Raw genomic sequence first — 20,467 nt, 5'->3', positions numbered from 1 at the left:
TACCCAGAAATGCTCACACATTTCAGAGTTCCACTAAATAATTATGTTATGGCTGTAGCAATTAAACTCTGCAGTGACTTAGCCTTACAACACAAACCTTCTTTCAGTTAAACCAGTGGTACTACCTGGGCTATATGCCAGGGGAGATTTTAAAAAACATATTCAGGCTCCACCCTCAAAGGTTAACTTAATTGGTCTGAAGTGAGGCATTTAAATTTTTTAAGCTCCATCTATTGTGTAGCCATTGTTGAGAACCACTGAATTAATCCAAACTTCATCTAAATAAAATTTTTATTTGAGAAAAATTAAGGACATGGAAAAATCCATTGATCCGGAATTATTTTTAAAAACAACAACAAATTTAGTGCAATGGCTCTCCTGCTTAGCTGAATATTGGAACTGGAGAACTTCAAGAAATACTGATTCTTGGGTCTCACCCCTAGATAGTCTAACATAAATGATCTCAAGAGTCTGAAAAAGTTCCCCAGGTTATTCTAGTATGCAGTCAAGGATGAGAACCACATTCATCCCATTAATCCTCTTATTTTCCAGGGCTAGGTTCCAAGGTTCACCCTTAAATACAGAAACAACAACAACAACTATAATAACAAAAGAGAGAAGTTACTATACACCAAGTATTGAGCTTTACATGTTATATTTCATTTTAATCCTTACGCTTCAAAGAAAAAAGATCTCTTTTGATCACCTGCCCCTAGGATTCTGTCCTTCAAAGTCATTCTTAAAACTGTTTTCCAATCCCAAGAAGTCTTATTTTCATGTACAAGCTAGGAAGGCATTCATTTTCCAGCATAGATCCATCCTTCCTGGAGGCATATAAATACAATTAGATATATAGATAGATATACATATATTTTAACAAAATTACTGGAGGCAGTATTATATATATTATATAATTTATAATTATATATATATAATTCCAAAACCAAAAATTATATATATGATATATTTAAAATCAAAATCAGAAATTATGTATATTATTATACATACATAATTTATTATATATAATTTGGCTCATGGTTCTGCAGGCTGTACAGTAAGCATGATGTTGGCATGTACTCAGCTTCTGGGGAGGCCTCAGGAAACTCACAATCATGGTGGAAGGTGAAGAGGGAGCAGGCATTCACACGGCGAGAGAAGGAGCAAAATGGGGGGAAGGAGCCATACACTTCCAAATGACCAGATTTCATGAGAACTCACTCACTATTATGAGAACAGCACCAGAAGGATGGTACTAAACCACTCATGAGAGATGCACTCCCATCATCCAATCACCTCCTACCACTCCCCACCTCCAACACCGAAGATTATAATTAAACATGAGGTTTGGTGGGGACAGATCCAAACTATATGAGTCTGCCCCGGTCCCCCAAATCTAATGTCCTACTCACATTGGAAAATACAACCATGTCTTCCCAATCGTCCCCAGAAAGTCTTAACTCATCCCAGCATTAACTCAAAAGTCCAAAGTCTCATCTGAAACAAGGTAAGTTCCTTCTACTTTCTAGCCTGTAAAATCAAAAACAAGTTAGTTACTTCCAAGATACAATGGGGTTATAAGCATTGGGTAAACATTTCCATTCCAAAAGGGAGAAAGCTGCCAAAAGAAAGGAGCTATAGGTTTCATGCAAGTACGAAACCCAGCAGGGCAGTCATTAAAACTTAAAACTCCAAAGTAAATAACATCCTTTGACTCCATGTCCCACATCCAGGGTACATTGCTGTGAGGGGCGGACTCTGAAGGCCTTCGGCATCTCTGCCCCTGTGATTTTGCATTGTTCAGACCCTGCAGCTGCTCTCACAGGTTGTAGGTGAATGCCTCCAGGTTTTTCAGGTGCAGGGTACAAGCTACCAGTGGATCTACTATTCTGTGGTCTAGAAGGTGGTGGCCTCCTTCTCACTGCTCCACCAGGTAGGGCCCTGGTGGAGACTCTGTGTGTGGGCTCCAACCCTACATTTCTCCTCCATACTGCCCTCGTAGAGGTTCTCTGTGAGGGTTCCGCCCCTGTAGCAGGCTTCTGCCTGGGTACCCAGGCATTTTCATACAACCTCTGAAATATAGGCAGAGGCCCCCAAGCTTCCTCTTTTGCAATCTGTGTCCCTGCAGGCCTAATACCATGTGAAAGCCACCAAGGCTTACGGTTTGAACCCTCTGGTGCTAGAATCCGAGCTACACCTGGGCCCCTTTGTGCCAAGGCTGGAGCCAGAGTAGCCTGGATTTGAGAACCAATGTCTTAAGGATGCCCAGGGCTGCAGGGCCTTTGGCTTGACCCACAAAACTATTCTTCCTCCTAAGTCTCTGGGCCTGTGATGGGAGGGGCTGCCATTAAGGTCTCTGAAATGCCTCTGAGGTCTTTTTCCCATTGTCTTGGCTATCAGTACTTGCCTCCTTTTTAGTTATGCAAATTTATCCAGCAAAGGAAGCTTATAACCCTGGTGGAAGGTGAAGGGAGAGCAGGCATCTCACATGGCAGAGCAAGAGCAAGGGTAGGCCGTGAGGTGCCACATACTTTTAAACAACCAGATCTCATAATTCACTCACTATCATGAGGACAGCACCAGAAGGATGGTGCTAAACCATTCATGAGAAGTCCATCCCCATGATCCAATTACCTCTCACTAGGCCCTGTCTCCAACACTGGGGATTACAATTCAACTTGAGATGTGGTGGGGACAAAGATCCTAATCACATCAGAGGCCATTGTTTTAGACAGAGCTCCTGCACTTGGTCCCAAGAGGCCAGACCAAACCAACAGAGAGTCACTCAAGTTAAATGTCTCATAATCAAACTGAAACTTTAAGGAAACATATAGATCCCCAAACGGACCAGTTTTTCCTGAAAACAGGAGACTTCAATCTACCTGAATCAGCTTAATAAGAAAGTCTTCTCTGCTTTAACCCTGACAAAAAAAAAAAAAGTAACCTGAAGTAACCTCATGTTAACTGATTAGTTTTTTTCTTCTATTGTTTTCTGGTTCCCACCTTACAAAATATACTGTTCTGCTAATGCCCAGTGGGAACATTCATTCTACTTTGTAAAATGGAGGTTCCCCAATTCATGAATTAGATCTATAACTAAATTTTGTTGTAATTTTGTCTTTTCACAATATAGAAGGTGGCTAAAGGGTGGCTGGAGAAGAAGAGGCAAGTGAAGTCAGCTACAAGGGGCCAGCTATAGAAAGGAGGGAGCAAGGTGGGACAAGGCCAGAGAAGGATTAAAAAGTTAAGTGAAAAGCCAGAGGGACCAGTGTAAGATAAATGCAAAATAACTCTCAGAATTCAGGGGGCACTTTAAAACCAAAAACCCACATGGGGATGAGAGGGGAAAAAAGAACTCACAGGGACCTTCAGGCACAGAATAGGCAGAACGCTCCCCCTACCCCCATGGAAAATACTTATGGGAAAAGCTGCAAAGAACTACAGCAAGAGAACCATGAGTACATACCATTTCCTTACGTAATGGGGAAGCTGCAAGGAGGTACTGTGCTAATCTCAATGCAGAAGGATATGTAAACATGATAGAAATAGTTTGGTGAAAGCATGTCATCAGTTCAGCCAACTAAGTCAAAAGGGGCCAGGTACAATGGCTTTCACCTGTAATCCCAGAACTCTGGGAAGCCCAAGCAGGATTGCTTGGGCCCAGGAGTTCAAGACCAGCCTGGGCAACATAGTGAGACCTCATATCTGCAAAAAAAAAAAAAAAAAAAGTTTAAAAATTAGCCACGTGTGGGGCCACGCTCCTGTAGTCCCAGCCACTCAGAAGGCTGTGGTGGGAAGGATCGCTTAAGCCTGGGAAGTTGAGGCTGCAGTGAGCCAAGTTCATGCCACTGCACTGCAGCCCAGGTGACAGAGCAAGGCACTGTCTCAGAAAAGGAAAGAAAGAAACTAGGCTTGCCCTTGCTAGACAAAGTGTAGTGTGATTAGATTGAAAGAAAAACAAATCAGTGTCAATTGCACAGGGGCTCACTCAATAACACTCAGGAAAAGAAGTCACACTTCAGGGGAAAAAATGGTTAAGGGATGAGTAGTAGGAATTGAAAAAAAACAAAGCATCTTTAGCTTTCCCCTGACTGTCCCAGAGATCCTTATGCAGTCCTGAATGGTAGGAGACGCTCAACAAGAGGAAAAACTGGCCACTCAGAAGAAATTCCCGCTAAGGCCCAGGGCACTACCTACCAAAAGGCTACATTATGCAAGTACAAAGAGTGCTGTGCGACGCTTGGAGAACAGTCTTTGAGGAAGCCTGAAGGGAGGGGAAAATTATTGAAATCCAGGCTAGACTTCCTATACAGTGTCTCCCCAAGGCAGGAATCCTGTGCCTATTAGTAGGTAGGACCTTCTAGGAGACTTGAAGTTACTCAGACCCTCCCTCTTTCTACTCAAGGGCAGCAGAGCCCCATCTATTTCTGACACAATGTTATAAGAGGGTTCCTCTACCTGTAGTGCTTTTACCTGGCAGAAACTGAGGTCTCACACAATATGTGTGTGGGGTTGGGGGTGAGGGGAAGAGAGAAAGAAAAAGAGAGACTGGGGGGAGAGAGAAAGAAAAGACAAAAAGGAACGGGAGAGAAGGGGATGCAAGAGAGAAGGTAAAAAGAGAAGGGAGGAGAGAGGAAAGGAGGGAGGAGAGAGAAGAAAAACGAGAAGAGAGGGAGAGTAAAGAGAAGGAGACAGAGAAAGATGAAAAAAGAAAGAAAAGGGGAGAAAAGAGGCTGACCACCACTAAGTATGGTACAGATTTTAATTCCCAGGTAGGCCACCCAATTGTTTTGTTATTTCTCCACTCCTGAGCTGTAGATAGAGCACTCTGACATTTATAAGATCTTTGCTCTTGGAGAAGCTGTGAACCATAATCCATGTTTGTTTGTTTTTCTCATTTCCTTTCTAGGAAGGGAGGAAGAGAGGAAATCAGGTGTACTTCAGAGGTCTCTGAATCCATCTACTGTCCTGATTTGCTACAATTATTGGTAACAACTTAGATGCACTGCAACAATAAATAAAAGAAGTGACACCTGGCTCTAGAATACCAACCAGTGTAATGATATTCATCAGTCACACCCATGTCCCAAGTAAGTCCTGCCCCTTGTGTCATTGCCTCCAACAGCAGAGAGCATTCATCATGAAAACAACCGCTGTGTCCTGTACGTATTAAAAAGGACAGGCTTTCATGACAAGCCTCTCTAATTTAGGTCTCTTCTTTAAAGTAGTAAGTGAGAAAATATGTAACAGGAGGAAGGAAGGGGAATGGTGGAATACTTTTGTGTCAAGACGTACAAGGTCATTGAAGGTAAGTGTTAAAAATATAATCCAGAATAGCTTTGAACTTATGCCTGTCCACACCCTACTTCTCCGTGTCCCTCCAACTACAGCAAATTTCAGACTTGGAAAGGAATCCTGCATCTTGTGGTCCCCACATCTATCATTTTTAAATGCTGAAAGCACTCAAGAGTTAGAATGAACCTTCCAGATTGATACCAGCATTCTTAAGGCATTTTCTATGAATCCTAGTTCCACAGGATGTTAACAGGCATGTACACACATGTACATACACAGTTCTGTGGTCAGCATAGGGGAACACTGGGTGAAACAAACACAAACAGGTTTATTGCAGGGCTTCTCAGAGTCTGTAATAGGTGAACATTCACTATGAATCTCCACAGTGTTTGTTGTGTTAATATATTTTACCTTAGAATCATTTTTTAAAACAAATTATCTTGTGGGACTAGTGTTCATCAGGAACATAGTTTAGGAAATGCTAGTATACCCACTCAGCTCATTTTATTGAAGCACTATAGTACATGGGTAAAGAGCACAAACTTGGGTCACAGACTGTTTGGCTTCACATTTCCAGCTCTGGGCAAGTTGCTTAAGCTTTCTGGATGCTTTCTTTATATTTAAAATGAGGATAACAGTATTGTTGCAAGGGTTAAATTAGTATATAAGTATGTAATATTTATTAATTCTAAGTGTAAAGCACTTAGAATAGTACCTGGCACATAGCAATTGCTCTATAAAGGTTAAATATTATTTTACTGATGAAGAAAGTGAAGCCTAGAGAGGTAAAAAGGCAGTCTAAGGTCATATAGCATGTCAGTACCAGAACTGGGGCCAGAATTCAGGTCTCCTAACTCTCTGTCTAGTATTGGTGTCTCGAATGATGAAAATGTCTTTAGAATTTAGCAAAAAATCTCTCTAAACCACTTAAGTATTTTACCACAAAAACCAGAAAATGATATCTAAAAAGACACAACCCTAAAACAAATCCCAGTGGTTTCTAGGAGTAACTGCTTAGTTGGGGTTTCCCAAGTACAAAGTGAGGTTGAAGAAGTGCGTTTTGGTGGCGAGGAAAATTATTCCAATGCCTACAAAACAGTGTCTAAAATTCCAGACCACTGCCACCAGGGCTTCCTAGGTAGTCTCTTTCCTTGCAATGTAGTACCAAGAGTCTTTCTGGATGCTCAGGCAAATCTCCCTGAGACAGGCTGATCTTTGAGACCTCCCACAACTAATGTATACTAAAACCTGTACTATTGTTTGGCTCTGATGGAGGGAGGAAAAAACACAGTTATAGAGCACTTATAATGTGCCAGGCCCTCATCATACCTTATCTTAATCTTCATCATAGTCCCAACAGACTCAGGGTGTTTAAGTGATTTGCCCAAGAACTCAGAGCTAATAAATAATATAGCTTGAATTCAAATCCAGCTTTGTCCATGCTTTTTCCATTATATCACACTATTTCCTAGACTGGAAGGATCACAGTGAAGCCAACTGGATTTGCAATTTTGGGAATTGGAAGGGGAGCACAATTCTCACCTCTAGAAATCTCATTTCTTTCATAATGAAAAACACTTCTTTTTTTTTTTTTTTTTTTTTTTTTGAGACGGAGTCTTGCTCTGTCACCCAGGCTGGAGTGCAGTGGCGGGATCTCAGCTCACTGCAAGCTCCGCCTCCTGGGTTCACGCCATTCTCCTGCCTCAGCCTCCCGAAAAACACTTCTTTACCCAGTTTTATCTTTCTTTATTTTGACGCTGCCTCTTGTCTAAATGCATTTCAGGTTGTTTATAATAAAAGACATATCTACAATTAGGTTATTAGAATAGAAAACCAAAGCCATGAAGAGGGGGAGAAAGCAATTATGCTAAGTACAAGGGCTAAGGTAGTTAACATGACTGAATATTTGGTCTTAGTTTCCTGGAAGTAAAGGCAAAAAGTATCTACTTTTAAGAAAGCTTCATACAAATTGTAATCTCCTGTGTAGTACTACAAAGTGCTACAAAGTGTTATTAACATACTAGAAAGTATTATTATTTTTTTTTATTATTACCCAAGATAACATTCTGTACCCATCTGGCACTCCAATTATTTTGGATGTTGTTTCTGTGATAACTCCACAATTTATTACAGTCTGAACAAGTTATGCATACAAACAACTAAAAGACAATGCTACCTCTGCTACTTGCTAGATGTTTAACCTTGGATAAAAAACTCTAGCTCTCTGGGACTCAGTTTTCACATCTGTGAAATGAGAGGCTTGGACCATCACAACACAATCCTTATTTATTAATTAACTTAAGTATTAGCAGCTTTATTGAACTATAATTTACATACCATAAAATTCACCCTTTTTTGTGAAACAGGGTGTCACTCTGTTGCCTAGGCTGGAGTGAAGAGGCACTATCAGAGCTCATTGCAGCCTCAACCTCCCAGATTTAAGCCATCCCCCACCTCAGCCTCTTGAGTAGCTGAGACCACAGGTGCAAGCCACCACACTCAGCTAATTTTTTTTTTAATTTTTTGTACAGATGGGGGTTTCACTATGTCACCCAGGCTGGTCTCAAACTCCTGGGCTCAAGAGATCCTCCCACCTGGGGTTCCCCAAAATGTTGGGATTACAGGCTTGAGCCAACCGGGCCCAGTCAAATTCACTCTTTTAAGTATACAATTCAAATAGTTTTAGTAAATTTGGAGTTACACAACCATCATCACAGTGTAATTTTAGAACATTTCCATCATTCCGAAAAGAAACTTCATCCCCATTCCTCATTTAGATAATCTTTTAAAAGATCCTTTCTAACTTTTCCATTTCTAGACTTATAAAGTTTTAGTAGCTCTTTGGCTATTTACAAGTTCAAATTCCTCAGTGTAACATTCAAGGTCCTTTACAATCTATAAAACCTTCACTGTCTTTTTTTTTACCCATACAAATGTAGAAATTACTTTTTTGTGTTAAAACATTCCTTAATGAGCTAGCAATTATTTATGTGAAGGAGAGTCCAGAAAACAGATTTTTGACTAAATTATCCTTGTCCTTGATTAAAGAGATTCATGAATTAAACACATAACGCTATTCTCTAGAGTAGTTACTGAGGTCTAAGAGGCTGTAAACTTGGAAGAGCTTCTCCCTGCCTGTCAGGCTGCTCCCATTAGATCACAAGACAGAATGGACATATTTCTCAGTCTCTTTCATTTTTGGACCTTATGCTTGGCATCTCATCACCTTACTTGATTAAGAGATCCCGGAGGGCAGTTGCCATATCTATATCCAATTATGTATCCTTAACTCCCAATGTGGGATTCTGCATACAATATTTAATAATGATAATAGTAACTGGTAGCTAAATTAAGCATCTACCATGTGCCAGACACTGTTCTAAGCACTTTACAGATACTAATTTATTTAATTCTTATAACAACCCTGTGAGATAGGTACTATTTTTAACACTGTCTTATAGATGAAGAAACTGAGGCAAGAGAGATTACATATTTGCCAAAATCACAAAGCTAGTTAAGTAGCAGAGTTGAGATTTTATTTCAGACAGTCTGGCTCCAAAGTACGCACTCTTAAACCACAGCAAATTGTCAAACCAGTTGAAGCTCAATAAATGTTAATTGCATAAAGCCTTATTATTAACGTTCCATCCCAGGAAAGAAAAGTAATTAAGAATTCTGGGTGCCAACTGACACAGATGTAATGAGGGTAGGGAAAAATACATAGAACAAATTCTGATTCAGACAAGAGAGTCACCAAACTTTAGGGTAGGTCTGAGATGCTCCAAAAAATAGTTGTTGAACCCTAAACTATATCTTAGAAAGACAGATCTGTTCTCGGCCGGGCGCGGTGGCTCAAGCCTGTAATCCCAGCACTTTGGGAGGCCGAGACGGGCGGATCACGAGTTCAGGAGATCGAGACCATCCTGGCTAACATGGTGAAACCCCGTCTCTACTAAAAAATACAAAAAAAATTAGCCGGGCGAGGTGGCGGGCGCCTGTACTCCCAGCTACTCGGGAGGCTGAGGCAGGAGAATGGCGTGAACCTGGGAGGCGGGGCTTGCAGTGAGCTGAGATCCGGCCACTGCACTCCAGCCTGGGCAACAGAGCCAGACTCCGTCTCAAAAAAAATAAATAAATAAATAAAAAAGAAAGATAGATCTGTTCTCATACATAGGTGGTGGGAATGTAAAATTGGTAGTGTCTAGCTGAACATGTGCATGTTCTATGACCCAGATATTCCTCTCCTATGGCATATACCAACAAAAATATATATTTAAATCTGTCAAAATGTACTACTGGTAATAGGCAGAACTGGAAATTCCCCATCAACAGAAGAATGGATAAATCGCATGTGGCATGTTAACAAAACATAATATAGCAATGAGAATGAGTTATAACTTCAAAAAATAATATGGATAAATCTTTCAAACAATGTTGAGCAAAAGAAGTCAAACACAAAAGGGACTGTATTAATCCATTTATATTAAAAACAAAAAGGTAAAATGAATGCATCCTGTTACAGGTCAGTATAGTGGTTTACCCTTGGGAGGGGTACTGACTGGAAGGGGGCATGAAGCAGACTCCTGGTAATGTTCTTTTGAGGGGGGGCGGTTGTTGTTGTTCTTTTTAATCTCAGTAGTGGTTGCACAGGTGCGTCGAGTATATAAGTTTATAGCACAATGAATACTTCCAATCTATACACTTTTCTTTACGTGTACTGTACTTCAATAAATTCTTTATAGTCTTTCTGAGTAGAGAAAAAGACTCAAGCAAGAGCCAAAAATAAAAGTCACTTTTGTACTTGACATGCACAACTAATGACTGACAAACTCAAAGTTATCCCTTTGACCTGAGATGGACAAGGCAGATGTTTCTCTCTTTTGTGGAAATAGTGAGTTAACAAAAGGGAGGCCATTTTAATCCCGAGCCATTAATGCAACCCTAATCCTTTCTAAAAACTGAGGAAAAAACAGATTCACAGCAGCATACCACCTGTGAGCACTCACAGCCCTGCCAGGCAACAAAACAAATACTAATTCTGTTTAAAGAATCAAGTCTTCATTTGGAGTTTTTATTTATATTTCAAGACTAATGACACTATCCATGCAGTACAAATGGATTCTGACCGTGATGCAAATTTAAGTTTTCTTGAGCACAAACCCTATCCCAGCGCCAGTCTGAGCACACCTATCTTTATTTATTAGGCAAGCATTCCACATCTATGGATCTCAGTTTCCTTATCTGTAACATGGGAATAATAATAGTATCTCCTAATAGGTTAATGTAAGGATTGAAGGCATATTTCATGTAAAATATCTAACACAGGGCCTGCCACATAGTTAAATATTCAATATGTATTAGTTGCTATTATAATTTTCATATGGGCCCATTAATGGTTTCTTCTCCCTTCCAATTTTCATGCAGCAAGCCCAGTTTATAGTTTCAATCCTTAACAGGGGAATTTTAATATTTTAACACTCAAGGACAAGGGCAGTTCTGCCTCCCCATCTCCCCCAGTTGTCAAAAGAGAGAAAAAAGGAGTATTCAAGTGAGCTGATTTTGAACTAGAGCTTAGGTAGGTTGGGAGAAAAGGGAGTCTGGACAACAGAAGTTCCTTTCTTTTAATGGTACCACCTTCTTATACCATGTCAGAGCACCTCGTACAAATGACATGATCTGGAAACAAAGGGACACAGAAAAAGGCAAGGCTGGCTGTTACACGGGATGTGGTTATCCTCCACAGAGAAAGGCCCTGAAGAGGAGGGAGTCAGAAAAAGAGGTTGAAGGTTGGAGTTTGTGCTTTGCCCATCAGGCAGCATCAAGGTCTTATGCTAAAAAGTGGGCAAAACATTACTAGTTACAAAAACTCTTTCACACACATCCTCTTATTTAATCCCACACCCATCTTGTGAAGTGAGTCAGGCAAATTTCATTATCCTCATTTGGTAGGTGTATCAGTCCGTTTTCAGGCTGCTGATAAAGACATACCCGAGACTGGGCAATTTATTGCAGGTTTATCGGACTTAACAGTTCCACATGTCTGGGGAAGCCTCACAATTATGGCAGAAGGCAAGGAGGAGCAAGTCACATCTTACGTGGATGGCAGCAGGCAAAGAGAGAGCCTGTGCAGAGAAACTCCCGTTTTTAAAACCATCAGATCTCATGAGACCCATTCACTATCACAAGAACAGCGCGTGAAAGCCCTGCCCCCATGATTCAACCATCTCCCACCGGGTCCCTCCCACAACACGTGAGAATTATGGAAGCTACAAGATGAGATTTGGGTAGGGACGCAGAGAAAACCCCTATCAAAGCTAAGGCTCAGAGAGGTTAAATTTGTCCAAAGTCATTAGCTAGTAGTTGGTGGGGGTGCAGTGGGCAGCACTTTAATTCAAGTCTTCTGGCTTCAAAATCCATGTTCTTTCCATTAAAAACACGCTGGATTTTTTACCAGGACTTTAATTAGCCTGGGCCACGTGTGTTACGATCAACAGGAAAAAATAACGACAGACTAGTTGTGAACTTTTTACTGTTCCCCAGCCCCAAAGAGGAGAAGGAAGGGAAGTGGATTTGAAACAGAAAGGGGCTGGCGTTGGGAAAGGAGGGAGTAGGATCTGGAAAGATGAGAGGAAAAAGTAGCAGAAGCAACTTTAACTCGGGGCTGGCTAAAAACAGGCGACAACTGGCTAGATAAACCTCTTGGGTTTCTCCTACCGGCTGAGCAGGGCCAGATCCACTCTGCCCCAGTCCCCTTCCTTTTCTATTGCCCAGCTTTGGCCGAAGAGATGCTGTAGCCCCACAAACCCTCACAGGCATGCCGTGGAGCTGGGGCGAGAGTGGGGGTCTGAGCAGCCCCTGGGGAAGGTTAGTGGCTGGAGGAGCCAAGAGGATGGTGAAGAAACGCTGGATAAAGGAAGTAACTCTGCAGGAGGCAGTGCCATGTGGGGTATTCGCGAATGGCGGTTACAAGTGCGGCTAGTATAAAAAGCTGAGATAAGGGTGGGTGTGAGGTCAAGGCTAGGGAGGAGCTGGAGTCAGAGGGCCAGAACAGGTGTGCACCGGGCGCGGGGGCGCAGACCACCTCTTTCCCGGCCGCCGACGCCCGCAAGCGGATCCTGAGAAGGGGTGTTTGGTTGAAAAGGGGTGTGGACCCAGAAAGAGAACCCAGGACCCCGCACGGGAAAGACGCGTCAAAAACGGCTGAGAAGGCTGAGGAGGTGTGTCTGGGCTCCCAGGTAAGCACCAAGAGGAAGCTCGCCGCTGTCAGCCTCGCTTAACTCTTCTCCTTACCTTGGGTACCGTAATATGATCCATGACCGCAGTTCCCGCCACCGGAAGATCTCAGTGCTACTCCGGATGCCGCCGCCACCGCTCTAGCCACCCCCTGGCCCAACCCGGGTTTCTACCCCGCCCTCCCGGTCGTATCTCAAACTCTCGTCACCTGATCCTCGGCGGCAGCTCCTATCGCGACACTTTGACCGCAGCCGTTTCCGCCATCTTGCTTCCTGGCAAGTGCCCTTTTCTTCGGGGAATTGATTATTCTGGTTCAGGTTCAACGTTTGGCCCAGTCTTTAAGTCCCAGATTCGAGTACTGCCACCCTTCTCACACTCCTTGATGCTATAAGGGCTCTGAACACAGATGTCAGTCCTTTACTCTAATATTACAATGATAGCATCCTGCAGTGGTAACACAGGCTGCCCCATGCTGGCAATTGGGTTTCTGAAGAGCTTCCTAGATGTGAGACCTTAGGCAAGTCACCAGAGAATATTTTTTGAAATATGGAAAGGTATATCCTCCTCTGTGTCTCTCCTTTATGTGTCTGCTGCCATCAACCTAGTTAAAATCTGAAATATTACAGTAACCTCATCACTTTTGCCATCATAGATATGGGAAGAGGACCAAGGAAGGGCCCACTGGACCAGTTATCAGATGAGGGGTAAATAGGTGCAGACCCTCAGTGATGTGCTCCAAGTCAGACTTGTGATGGGAAAAAGAACAATCTGAGAGTTGGGAAATCTGGGTTCTACTCCTCTCAGGTCTGCCACTAACTTGCTATGTGACCTTGGGGAAATCACGCCACCTCTCTGAGTCTTAAGTTGACCAAGGTTACAGTGAGGGTATTGTCCACTATCTCAGGGTAATTTCTAGCTCTACTATTGCAGTGTTATGGTTTGCAGTCTCACTGCCCCTACAAAATAATTTTGTTCTTCTTTGAGTTCTTACAACATTTGCTAGCAAAACTATCCGTTTATCATATTCTGCCTTTTTCTCTAGCCTGAAGGCCCTTCCCTCGATCCATGACACTATTCTCCCTTGTACCATCGTTCCATCATTTTCAGCCCTTTCACTGCCAAATATCTCAAAAGAATAGTCTACTTATCATCACCTTCACTTCTCCGTAACAACTCACTCCTCCCTACCACTCCACTCAATTGGCTCTTTCACATCATCCTGAATTCCAGCTGCTGATTCCAAACAGCTCTTCTCAGTGCTAATTTTCTGTTTGTCTTACAGCATTTAAAACTATTGATTCATATTCCTTTTTGACATTCTTTCTTCTCTTGACCTTTATTATAAAGCAAACTCACTGCCTGCATCCCCAGCTGTTCCTTCTCTGACTCCTTCCCAGCTCCTTTCTCCTTTTTTAAAGCCATTTTCCTGGCTTCTATCCTCATTCCTCTTCTGTTTTCTTTCTTTTGGTTATCGTGATCTCTTCCACAAGTGAAACCCTTACTCCCGGATATGGCCTGGATCTGTGTCCCCACCAAATCTCATGGCTAATTGGAATCCCTAATGTTGGAAGTGGGACTTGGTGAGAGGTGATTGGATCATGGGGGTGGTTTGTTCTGAATGGTTTAACACCAGCCTCTTTGGTATTGTCATTGCCATAGTGAGTGAGTTCTCACGAGATCTTATGGCTTAGAAGTGTGTGGCACCGTCCCCTGCCCACTTTCCTCCTGCTCTGGCCATGTGAAGTGCCTCACTCCCCATTTGCCTTCCACCATGACTGGAAGTTTCCTGAGGCCTCCCCAGAACCAGAAGCTACTATGCTTCCTGTACAGCCTGCAGAACCGTGAGCCAATTAAACCTCTTTTCTTTATAAATTACCCAGTCTCAGGTATTTATTTATAGCAGTGTGAAAAGGGGCTAATGCACCCTCAGTAGGGAATTCTCAACTTCATATCTCAAGTACCATGACCTTTTTCGTGAGTTCAAATTTAGAACTTCCAATTGCCCTCTGACAGTTCTACTTACGTGTTCCTGCTAGCACATTAAAGGCATCCTGGCCCAAAACAAACTCATCTTTCACACTCTCTCACAACCCCCTTGCATTTTCCTACCTCTACCACTTGCTCCTTCTCAATTTTTTCCTATCCCTACTGATTGCACCACCATATACCCTGTTACTCAGACTCAAAACCTTATTTCGATGCTGTTTAGGATAGTGGAAAGGGTGTGTGGACTCTAGTCAGACCAGGTTCAAATTTTGGCTTAGCAATATGCTAATAATACATGGCCCTGGGCAAATTACACAAACTCTCTGTGCCTTAGTTTTCTCATCTATAAACCTATTCTCATAAATTTCTTGTGGGAACTCAAAATGTAATGTATGTGAGGTTCCGGGAACATTGTAAAGACACAATGAATATTGATAGGTTCCTTCCTTTCCTCAACTTTATCATCAAATATCTCTGTTTTCTCTCTCAAATGCTTACCTTGCTTCCTAGTTTGCTGATAAAATAGAAACTATAAGAAGGGAACTTCCACATCATCCCACAACCAAATTTGCTTGATGCCTTGCATGTGAGCTCATATAATCTGTCTTCAATTAACGAACTCTTCCTGAGCATCCCTAAGGCAACCCTTCCACTTGTCCACTCAATTTCATTCTCTTTATCCTGCTCAATTGTTTCCTTGCCTTTATTACTAAATGTTTCCACTTTACTGGATCACTGCCATCAGCATGAAAGCATGCCATAGAATTTCCAATCTTAAAAAAAATCTTTTTGGATCCACATTTCTGTCCCCAACCTGCCATCCCCCCATTCCTCTTATACTTTATAGCGGAACTCTTCAAAAGATTTATCTAAATCCATTCTCTTCTATTCCTGTCCTATTTTCACTTTAAATCTCTCTAATCAGGCATTTCTTCCACCACTCCACCAAACTATTCTTGTCAAGGTCACCAATATTCTCCCCATTGCAAAGTCTATTGGTCATCCTCAGATCTCTTTTTGTCCTCTCAGCAGTATTTGATCACTCCCTTCTCATTGAATACATTTTGTTCACTTGGCTCCAGGGATAGGGATACCACTCTCTCTCCTACGTCACTGACTTCTCATTCCCAATCTCTTTTGCTGTTTCACTTCATTTTACCTATCTCTATATGTTGTAATGCTGCCAGAGCTCAGAATTATCCTGTTCTTTATTTACTCTTATTCCTTGGGTGCTGTCATCCAGTGCCATGGCTTTAAATAGCATCTATTTGTGGACAACTCCCAAAATTTTATCTCTAATCTTTATCTGTCCTCTGAACTCAAAACTTACATAATATTCAGCAGCCTACTGACATGTCTCCTTAGATATCTTAAAGACATCTCAAACTTATTACATCCAAAACAGAATTTTTGACTCTTTTATTTTACTTTATTTTATTTTTATTATACTTTAAGTTCTAGGGTACATGTGCACAATGTGCAAGTTTGTTACATATGTATACATGTGCCATGTTGGTGTGCTGTACCCATTAACTCATCATTTATATTAGGTATATCTCCTAATGCTATCCCTCCCCCCTCCCCCAACCCCACGACAGGCCTCAGTATGTGATGTTCCCCTTCCTGTGTCCAAGTGTTCCCATTGTGCAATTCCCACCTATGAGAGACAACATGCGGTGTTTAGTTTTCTGTTCTTGCTATAGTTTGCTGACAATGATGGTTTCCAGCTTCATCCATGTCCCTACAAAGGACGTGAACTCATCCTTTTTTATGGCTGCATAGTATTCTATGGTGTATATGTGCCACATTTTCTTAATCCAGTCTGTCACTGATGGACATTTGGGTTGATTCCAAGTCTTTGCTATTGTGAATAGTGCCTCAATGAACATACGTGTGCATGTGTCTTTATAGCAGCATGATTTATAATCCTTTGGGTATATACCCAGTAATGGGATGGCTGGGTCATACGGTGTTTCTAGTTCTAGATCCTTGAGGAATCGCCACACTGTCTTCCACAATGGTTGAACTAATTTACAGTCCCACCAACAGTGTAAAAGTGTTCCTATTTCTCCACATCCTCTCCAGCACCTATTGTTTCTTGATTTTTTAATGATTGCCATTCTAACTGGTGTGAGATGGTATCTCATTGTGGTTTTGATTTGCATTTCTCTGATGACCAGTGATGATAAGTATTTTTTCATGTGTCTGTTGGCTGCATAAATGTCTTCTTTTGAGAAGCATCTGTTCATATCCTTCGCCCACTTTTTGATGGGGTTATTTGTTTGTTTTCTTGTAAATTTGTTTGAGTTTTTTGTAGATTCTGGATATTAGCCCTTTGTCAGATGAGTAGATTGCAAAAATTTTCTGCCATTCTGTAGGTTGCCTGTTCACTCTGATGGTAGTTTCTTTAGCTGTGTAGAAGCTCTTTAGTTTAATTAGGTCCCATTTGTCAATTTTGGCTTTTGTTGCCTTTGCTTTTGGTGTTTTAGACATGAAGTCTTTGCCCATGCCTATGTCCTGAATGGTATTGCCTAGGTTTTTTTGTAGAGTTTTTATGGTTTTAGGTCTAACATTTAAGACAATCCTAAGCCAAAAGAACAAAGCTGGAGGCATCATGCTACCTGACTTCAAACTATACTACAAGGCTACAGTAACCAAAACAACGTGGTACTGGTACCAAAACAGAGATATAGACCAATGGAACAGAACAAAGCCCTCAAAAATAATACCACATGTCTACAACCATCTGATCTTTGACGAACCACACAAAAACAAGAAATAGGGAAAGGATTCCCTATTTAATAAATGGTGCTGGGAAAACTGGCTAGCCATATGTAAAAAACTGAAACTGGATCCCTTCCTTACACCTTATACAAAAATTAATTCAAGATGGATTAAAGAATTTTTGATTTCTACCTGAATCCTCAAGCCTGCTCTTTACACAGTATTACTCATCTCAGGAAATTGCAACTTTATCCTTCCAGTTTATCCTGGTGCATTTGTGCTGCTAAAACCAAATACTCTAGACTGGATAATTTGTACAGAACAGAAATGTACTTATCACAGTTCTGAAGGCTGGCAAATCAAGCTTAAGGAGCCAGTAGCTTCAGTGTCTGGTAAGAAGGGCTGTCTTTACTTCCAAGATGGCATCTTAAATGCTCTCTGGAGAGATGAACGCTGTATACTCACATAGCAGGAGATACACACATGGCTAGTTCCATCCAGCCCTTTTATAAGGCACTAATCCTATCCATAAGACTACAGCCCTCATGGCCCAATTACCTTCTAAATGCTCCTTAATCATTAGTTCTTAATACTGTTGCATTGGGGATAAAGGTTCAATACGAATTTTGAAGGAGACACAAACATTAAAACATAGCACAGTCATTCAGGACAAGAGTCTTGGAGGCATCCTTTCTCTCATATCCCATACCTGATTCATCATCAAATCCCATGAGTTCTCCCTTCAAAATTGTCTCCAAATTCAATCACTTCTCACTCCTATATCCTGGCCCAAGCCTCTATTTTATTTTATTTTATTTTATTATTTTTTGAGACAATGTCTCTGTCACCCAGGCTGGAGTGCAGTGGTGTGATCATAGCTCACTGCAGCCTCCAACTCCCAGGCCCAAGTGATCCTCCTGTCTCAGCCTCCCAAGTAGCTGGGACTACAGGTGTACCACCATACCTGGCTAAATTTTTTTCTTTTTAATTTTTTTTAGTAGAGACGATGTCTTTCTATGTTGCCTAGACTGGTTTCCAACTCCTGGTCTCCAGCAATCCTCCCACCTCCACCTCGCAAAGTACTGGAATTATAAGCATGAGCCACTGTGCCTGGCCCCAAGCCTCTGTTATCTCTTGCCCGGATTGCTGCCACAGCCTCTAGCTGGTCTGCATGTTTTGGCCTTGGTACCCCTAGAACCTATAATCTACATAGCATCTTCTATGGGACTAGAATCTAGAATCTAGAATGGTATAATTCCTTGGTTTAAAACTGTCTACTAGCTCCCCATCTTAGAGTAAAAGCCAAATATTAACCATATTCTGTAAATCCCTACATAATATCTAAGCCCAGTACAACTCTTATTATCTATTATATCTTCTATCACTCTTTTTTCTGTCTCCTCAAGTCATATTGGTTTCCTTGCTGTTTCTTAAATATACCAGACATACTTCTGCCTCAGGGCCTTTATGTTTGTTATTTCCTTTGCCTGGAATGCTCTTCCCTCAGATATTTATATGTTTACTCCTTCATCTCTTTCAGGTCTCTGATCAAATGTCTCTGTATCAATCCTTACCTACCTGAACACCATATATAAAATAAAACTATCACTAATTCTTCTCCAACATTCTCTACACTCCTAACTTTTTTCCTTCATAGTTATCAATACTACCTGATATATTATAGATGTATTTGTCATTTATTACCTCTGTCTCTAGTATGTCATCTCTATGAGGGCAGGGACTTTTTGTTCACTGTTGGATTTCCAAAGTCTGGAATAGTCCTAACCCATAGTAGGTACTCAATAAATATTTGTTGAATTTAAAAAAACAAATATTTTTAGTAGTAGCTCAAATTTTTCCCACCATTAATATTAGTGATTTCTCATAACATTCCCTTTTTAATGCAAGTTGTCATTTCAGAGTAAATTGATGCACACACTGACTTGCCAAAGGTTACAGAAGAACCACAAGTCAGAATGTACCCCCATAGGAGTAGAGAAAGCCTGGCAATAAGAGAGAAAATCTGGAAGAAAAAACTACTAGGCTAATAAAAATATTTTCATTGAAAGAGATACTAGTAGCATCTATTATTTGTTTCTTCCCTGTAGAATGTCAGCTCCATGAGGGCAGCAGTTTGTCTCTGTTCTGTTCACTACTGTACCCTACTGCCTAGACAAGTTCTTGGCAAATAGTAAATGTTTGATAAATAACCAAATGAATGACTAACAGCTAATGTAGGTCAGAGGGTAAACTAAAGGAAAGAAGTCTGGAGGCAAGGAAACCAAGAAAGAAGCTATTGTGATCATCTCAAAAGAAGTTGTGAACTGACAATCCTGTGGGCTTTTTGACTTTGTACCTAAAGCTCAGGTCTCAGTAAGATTAACCAACATATGAGATACTAATTGCTGCAGTAACTCTCACCTGTCCTATTTCACATCTAAGCCTTCAACTCAATTATGTTCTACTAAAGCCTTTCCTACTGTTGGGGGTTGGTATTTTTCCCATGGTACACCAGGGAAGTAAGTAAGTACACTTTGCACCCACTATCTTTATAGCTATAGATACAGCCTCAGAAAGGTACTGGAAGAGATCACCAATGATGTAGTTGATTATGACTCTTTAAAAAGTCACAGAACCTTTGTGACCTCACTCCTATTCTTGAGATAGCTTGATAAATCACAGCAGATAGCAGCTGAGGCACAACTTTATTCAAGTCACCAAGACCTCCTCTACCTTGCTTCTGGGGAAAGGCCATGAGAAATAGACTGTATTTTTAGTTTACTTCAGTCTCAGCTTATCAGACTTCTTGAGCCAAGTGCTAACAAGTTTCCTTTGAAGACCAACTTGCTAGAGACAGCTTACCTGAATCATGCAGTGGATACAGGATATCAGTGAAGAGGTCTGGCAGGACTGCCTCACTCTCTTTCTACCAACTGGTACGTGCTGTGATGCAGCAATTATCACCAATTCCCCACCTTGGTTATTAGCATCTTACTCTGAAGGCAACTTGTTCGAGTTGACCCAGGAAGAAATTCAGATTTTACTGGCAAGAGAGGGGAGAGAGAAGTTGTTTCTCCAAGGAGTCACCCTTGCAGGAACCAAATGCTTGTTGATTCGGGACAATCTGTACACTGAAGGCAACAACACCATGGACCTGCGCACCAAAGGCCAGAGTCAGGGCAGCAGGGCAGTGACGGTAGTTCAGATTGAGTCTGTATGTCTTGTGGTGATT

General features: G+C 41.5%; 1 protein-coding gene across 1 annotated transcript in view; it reads right to left on the bottom strand.

Moving 5' to 3' along the window:
* The window catches only part of MTMR8 (myotubularin related protein 8), a 113,189-nt gene extending 100,493 nt beyond the window's left edge, over positions 1-12,696 (bottom strand). The window contains exon 1 of the mRNA XM_025373436.1: positions 12,583-12,696. Coding sequence (XP_025229221.1) covers positions 12,583-12,606 — 24 coding nt within the window. The 5' untranslated portion in view covers positions 12,607-12,696. The remainder of the gene's footprint in view (positions 1-12,582) is intronic.
* Positions 12,697-20,467: the final 7,771 nt, after the last annotated feature.

Source organism: Theropithecus gelada, chromosome X, assembly GCF_003255815.1.
Source record: "Theropithecus gelada isolate Dixy chromosome X, Tgel_1.0, whole genome shotgun sequence".
Taxonomy (NCBI): domain Eukaryota; kingdom Metazoa; phylum Chordata; class Mammalia; order Primates; family Cercopithecidae; genus Theropithecus; species Theropithecus gelada.
This window is presented reverse-complemented; position numbering and strand designations above follow the sequence as displayed.